Here is a 6943-nt window from a genome sequence, read left to right on the forward strand (position 1 = left end):
TGAAACATATTACTAAATGATGGTTAAGTAGGGTCTGAAAGTGTTTAAGGATACAAAGGCAGGGGGTTCATTCTCCGTGAATACGGGGTGGGGGTGGGGTGGGGGGCAAAATGACTAAATAATGAAGAAAAGTGAAAATAGTGACATAGTGAAAATATCATTTAAAAAAATCTCTTTTCCTGAACATACTGAAAATAAACCAAAACGTCTGGTTAAGAGAGCAAAATTCCTACATGTAATACCAAAATAGTGTTTGATAACCCAATGGCGGGGCTCTGCCTCTAGAGCAAACTTTGTCTCTATTTATGCCTGAAACTATGATTGAAAGCACGATTAAGGACAACAAGGAACTCTCTACTTACTGCTACAGTTGTGTAAGGGAATCTAAAGATCTTGTTTAGGGTAGAACCAACGTGGTCATAGTGTTACAAACACATGGTACTAAGGTGACCGACAAAGCCAATGGGCCTCTAGTATAAGTTACCACTTATTACAAAATTGCAACAAATATCAATTGACACATTTTGAATAAAAATGTATTTTTTCTGAATTAATTACTAATTAAGAGCCATTCTCTGTAACGACTTGAACTTTTATATAGAAGCTGTGGCACGCATAGTCTCAGAATTTCTCCAAACTCTCTATGATAAAAGACTTTGATACCGTAAACTCAAATCAGGCAGAAATTGGTTGCTACGTGACATGGTTACCTTGGCAACATGTCCTAAAGTTTGAAAAATGGCATTTTTCAACATGTTCAGAGTCCCACGGTTAACGTTTGCAGCAAAGCAAACAAGTGGTAATGATTGTTTCTGAAAGTTGAAGGCCTGATGTCTTAAAGGCGTGATAAACATGTTTGGTAAATCAACTATTACATACGTTACTATGGAAACAAAGTATTCAAAAGTAATAATTTTGCTCATTTAATTTTATAACATCATAAACTTAAGAATAAAAAAAAATATAGGTTGAAATACAAGCAAACAATAGACAAAAGATCCTTGTAACATATACCATGGAAGAAATATGATATTTCTTACAGGTTGGCAATGGTTGCCATGGTTTTAATACCAAGAAGGGATTTTAAATTTACTCTCTTAATGATTAAATCTAATCCTATCTTTTTAAAAAGCATATTTCTATATAACTAATGATCAATTTTTAAAGATGTTCATGTGAGCCTAATTCTCACATTTCAAAAAATGCAAATTCAATTCTTTAAATAGAGCGTTGCTATGGAAATAAGCCGAAAAAATATGCATAAAAATCTGAAAAATATTCTGTTTCCTTGGATACGTACCCTTGTATGAAGATTCCCAAAACCTTTATGATTGGTAATTATGAACAACTAACCCGACTTTCAATTTTGACTGCCACCCAATTTCTAACTGGATGCAAAAAGCTGGCACATAGGGTTTAATATTGATATAAAATTAACAAAATCGAACATATTCCCTTCTTGGTTACCATAGCAACAGTGTTGTATTTTTCAACAAACGTTATCAATATATGATATTCAACTTTAATTTTACCAGATAAGTACTATTCAAGGTGAGTCAAATAATATGTTTCTTGAATAAAAGGTAAGTAAATTCCTAACGCAGCAAAAAAATATCACTTAAAACAACTGGTACATTGTTTCCATGGTTACACTGCAAATAAACAATTAATCCCAATTTTTCTTATGTTGTCGGTGTTGCAAGGTCCTAAGAATATATATGTGCCAGTCATGAAATTTATTGTTTTTCCAGAAGATAGTAGCATTAACCCAATCTTAGCAACACATTTTGGATGGTAACACTGTGTTACCATGGCAACCATGAAAGTTATTTTTAGAATAATATTGCCAATACCTAATTACTTAAGGTCAAATATTTTTATTGTTTTTTCTTAGGTTGTTGATTGAGTTTGATCATTTAACACCTATCATTAGTGAATATTGAGCGTTTTTCTGCATTTTTCAGCATCTAAAATGTATTCCAAATGTACCCATGGTTACCACTTACTTAGAGATAAATTCTAAATAGTTTCTTTATAGCATAAGTGGCAACAAGGTGTCAGGTTTTGGGGAGAATGGTTTGTTTGTTATTCTTATTCTTTATTAAGGCTTAATAAAGATTCAAAGTAGCTGAAAATCTCAATTTTTTCAACTTTTCTGGCTGTTACCATGGCAACCAAGACACATATAATAAATAATAATCAATATGGAAGAATTACTGCATCGACTCAAAAATTAAATTTGAAAAATTCTGCAATGCTCAAATTGCAAGAAAGTCATGTTTTTTATGTTTCTTTTTTTTTTAAATTAAAGTTTCATTGTTAGCGTTACCATGGCTTTTATGAGTAATATATATATATATATATATATATATATATATATATATATATATATATATATATATATATATATATATATATATATATATATATATATATATAAACACCTTTGCAAAATGTAGACAATGAAAACTAATTGAATAAAGTCACAATCAAATAAATAGAATTTCAGACTTTATAAATAAGTATAACTTTACACCACTTGAAGGTTCGAATCTTAAATAATCACTGAGAAATCAAGACGGAGTGCTCCTTAAAGATAACAGATCTATAGAAAGGACATGAAAAGACGATTTAAAGATATTAAAATATGACGACTTCTGAATGGTTACTGAAATGTTAATTATTGTTGAGTGCATGAAAGATGTCTGAAATATTCTTGTGCTCTTTCTGTCAATTCACCATTTGTTGACTATCAATTGCACATGAAAAATCTAATTCTTTTTTGTAAGGAAGTTTGATTTTTTCCCATTTATTTCCTGCTGATAAATACTTTTCATTTTGTAATATAAAAGCAAAAATATCAATACTGTTTTAAATTCTAAGAAATAAATAAGAGTGTTCTCATTATTGTTTTTTATTTTCATAAAACAAAGTCATATAAAATTTGTCGTAACAATAATTAAATATTTCTTTCATTTAGATTGCACATCATGCAAAAAGTAAAAGTAATGAATGGAAAGTTGCCTGCCTAAAAGAATATGTTGAAAGGGGTATCACAACCTCATGGGTGAATTACTCTCAAAATTAGAGGCATCACAATGTTCTTTATGTATGGGATACATGGAAAACTATATGTATTGCGAAACATGTAAACGTTATCTGTGTGTTCCTTGTAAAGAGAAGCATGTGATTGATCTGGACACCAAATATCACGATGTGATTCACCCTTTAAAGGATAGTGATTGGATGAGACCAGAGTCTTGCGAGAGACACCCAGACAGAAACTATTTATACTGGTGTCAGTCATGTGAATGTCCAGTTTGTGACTCTTGTCATGAACATCAAAGACACAAAATTCTAGACATTACATCTACCTACAAAATTCAAAGACAGGAACACTGGGATATAATTGTTGATATCAGAAGTGAAAGACTTCTGTACAATCAAGCCATTATTTCAAAAATTAAATCGGATTTCAAAACTTGTCAAACGGCTTTGATCGTACTCCGGATAAAAATAATATCAGAAGCTCAGCGAGAAAAGAAACTGATAGATATTGTTTTGAATAATACAAATGAGGCGTACTTTAAGATCAACTCTAAACTACAACAATCGAAGCAAAATATCAAAGATGTAGAGAAGTATATGTTCAGATTTGAACATTCAGCGAACAAAGCAGTACATTTTTTATTATTTATAAAAAGGAAACCTGCTTCCAGGATGAGGGACATTCCTAAAATTTTTACATTCTCCCTGAAAAATGAAATCAATATGGAAGATGTTATTTTGTTTCAAGGCAAAGTCAAACTCATCGAGACCGACAAAAGACGGATAGATAATGATCGACTCTTGAAAATAATGACTAGACCCGTGTTACAGAAAACTTTCACTGTCCCTGGTGCTAGTTGTGGTAAGCGCATTTCTTTTGTGTCTTCAGACCGGATCTGGATAAGTGGTGGTGGCAATGATCTCTTCTTGATCGACTCAACTGGTAACATTTTACACCATCGAACAGATAGCCAAAATGCTTGTAACGGTTCACAAACAGTAAGTCTGGCTGGAGAACTCATTTACATAGACTTGGATTCTAATATCTGTAAACTTTGTAAGGACAACAAAGCACAAATTACACTGATGAATAAATCTGAACAATGGGAACCATTGGAAATATTTTGTTCTCAATTCTCCGGAGATCTGCTTGTTTTGATGAAAAAATATATCTGGACATATATCGGGACATTAGAAATCTGTGATATAAAAAGTAAAGTTATTAGATTCAATGGAATAGAGGAGGAAGCCCAAACCTTCCAGTTTGATGACAATGGTCGTAACCTTTATTATGATCCTGAGCACATCACAGAGAATCGAAACGGAGATGTTATTGTTTCTGATGAGTATAACGAGTATAGTCTTGAACGATCATTTCTAGTTGTTACAGATCGAAATGGAAGATATCGTTTTAGTTACTATGGATCACAGTATGACCCTCAACTGAAACTTGAACCGTGGGGAATTTGTACAGATGCACTATCAAATATCCTTATAGCTAACCAAAGCTCAAGCACAGTGCATATGATAGACAAGGATGGCAAATTCCTTTCCTTGCTACTAACAGAGGAACACGGTATTAGTGGTCCATGGGGTCTCAGTTACGACGAAAAATCTCATCTTCTTTGGGTTGGATCTATTAATGACAATAGGTTGTGTGTGTACAGATATATTGAAAGACAGAACCACATTGTATAACGTTTTTAAAATTACTATCTAAATAATGCATTACAAGCTACAGAAAGAAATTTTTTCTCACAAATATTAGTATGCATAATTATATAAGATTCATATAAAACTGAAATGTTAGCAAGAGGTTGGGGATCTCAAACTGTTCCAGGGACCTTTAAGAATAAGTAAAACTCACACACTATTGAGAATCGATATGTGTACATGTGTATACTAGACAAGACCTTTGCTAATTAATGTCGTACTCACTCTTTCAGATCAATGTTATTGCTAAACACTAAACTACTAAAGGTGTTTGCTCAAAAACCTTCTTTTTAAGCTACATATCATCTCATGAGCCCACAAAGCTTGCTGTGGAAACTCTATGTATTTTGGAGTTTTAATTTTGTCTTTCAAATCTATATCCTATCAATGATGGTAGTACTTTAGTATCCAAAGAAAGCCATTACCCTCTAACTACGTACATTAATTTTATTAGCAAACAAAATACCTGCAATATGATTAAATCCTAACATTTTTCTATTCAATCGTCTTGCGTCGTCAGAAACAAGGGAATGATTTTAACATCTTCAATACTACTTGATTGATTGTCTTCGAAATTAAATTTGAAGAATATATATAGGATCTCCCATGATTTGTAGTTGGATATGTGTGTTTTTATCCCCGAGCCTTGGCGAGGGGATAAAAACACACAACGAGTTGGATAAAAGTCATATCCAACTACAAATCATGGGAGATTCTTTTTATCCCATGTTTAATACTTCACAACCAATGGTTTACACTGTTTTATATAGGACTCCACTTTATTTTACTTCATCACGCTAAACGCAAAAACCATTGTGACGTCACAACTGCACTTAACTGTGGATTATGAAAAAAATATCCAATGAGTTATATCCACGGGATAAAGGGGTAAACATGGGATAAAAGGGGTATAGGTAACCATTCCTTGTCAACAGGCCACACCCGGAGTAAGCCATCTGTATTGACCAGAGTAACACGTAGTGTAATTAGTATGTAAAGTGTCTGACATGTACATGTCAGATAGAGTACAATCCAACGATATATGTTGCATTTGCAAACAAAGTCATTATTACGACCATATAATATTCGAGATGCCTACTATAAACAACCACTGAAGATCACTTTACATGTATTTGTCTGTAGCCTTTCTTGGTTTAAAAATCTTATTATTATATCTTTAAAAATTGTTCCTATATAAATCTTCACCAAAAAAGTGGAAAATTTCCGATGTTTTACTGAGCGGTCATAAAAAAATCGATGTTTGACCGTGGAGTGAGATATTGGACCTGTCGATGATATGTTGGACCGCTTACGTCACAAAACGGGCGGGATCAGCATTTGTATTCGTTGGTGTTCGTCAATGATGGAATTGACCGAGTTTAACCTCAGTACTGGTAAAGGAAAACTACACCAAAGAATACATGTATGTGAAAAAAAATAATAAAAGGTATAACAAATCATTTATTGACTGTGTTCTCGGGTAAAATGCGTTTTGTTGACCCTGTTTGATGATTGGTTGTTTACGGCTTAACGACCTTAGGCAAACAGTTTGGTTCGAGGGTCCGACAAAACACATGTTACCCTCGAACCAATTAATGTATAAAATTATTCCCTGTCCATCTTGAATCATATAATTAAATGTCAGGTTAGGTAGAGTTTGAAAAACCAAAGGCAGGGGTTCTTTCTCCAAGGGATCCCGAGGAGACGGTTAAATGATGGAAATGTGAAAATGATGAGAAAGTGAAAATAAAAGTTTTGCAAAATTATCTTTTTTCCTGAATATATTGAAGATAAATTAAACGTCTTCTTAAAGGAGCAAAATTTCTGAAACCAAAATACGCAGTATAGTTAAGGTGCCAAATGGAAATATCGGCGAATTTTGTAGATAAAAAATACACACTTAACAACTTGAAGGATGGGTAATTTTTTATTAGACTTTACTGATATCTGACAAAAATAATATTGTTGAAAAGTACATGTTAAGGTCGATTAGGTTTTTTTTATTTAACCTTGTCTCATGATGTAGGAGACACGTTATTTTAGCAAATATACATGTACTTGCAGTATTGAGGTCATCTATAAATTCCAATATTGAAAGGGCAAAACCAATATATATTAAAAGCGAGAAATTTCAGTTGGGGGCATACAATTCCAGTATGGGGGCACTATTAATTACCAAAAA

At 32.7% G+C, this 6943-nt stretch overlaps 1 protein-coding gene across 1 annotated transcript; it reads left to right on the forward strand.

Annotated features, from left to right (window-relative positions):
• The first annotated feature begins 3063 nt into the window (after window positions 1–3063).
• On the forward strand, window positions 3064–4746 carry LOC133192993 (uncharacterized). The gene has a single exon (XM_061328996.1). It carries the CDS (start codon window positions 3064–3066, stop codon window positions 4744–4746), a length of 1683 nt encoding a protein of 560 aa, XP_061184980.1.
• The last annotated feature ends 2197 nt before the right edge of the window (window positions 4747–6943 follow it).

This window comes from Saccostrea echinata, unplaced genomic scaffold (genome assembly GCF_033153115.1).
Source record: "Saccostrea echinata isolate AGI-Se365-2 ecotype Australia unplaced genomic scaffold, CSIRO_AGI_Sech_v1 ptg000025l, whole genome shotgun sequence".
Lineage (NCBI taxonomy): Eukaryota > Metazoa > Mollusca > Bivalvia > Ostreida > Ostreidae > Saccostrea > Saccostrea echinata.

Excerpts from the sequence above, each read along its gene's own strand:
- LOC133192993 (XM_061328996.1), top strand. The coding sequence starts at position 3,064 with ATGGGTGAATTACTCTCAAAATTAGAGGCATCACAATGTTCTTTATGT.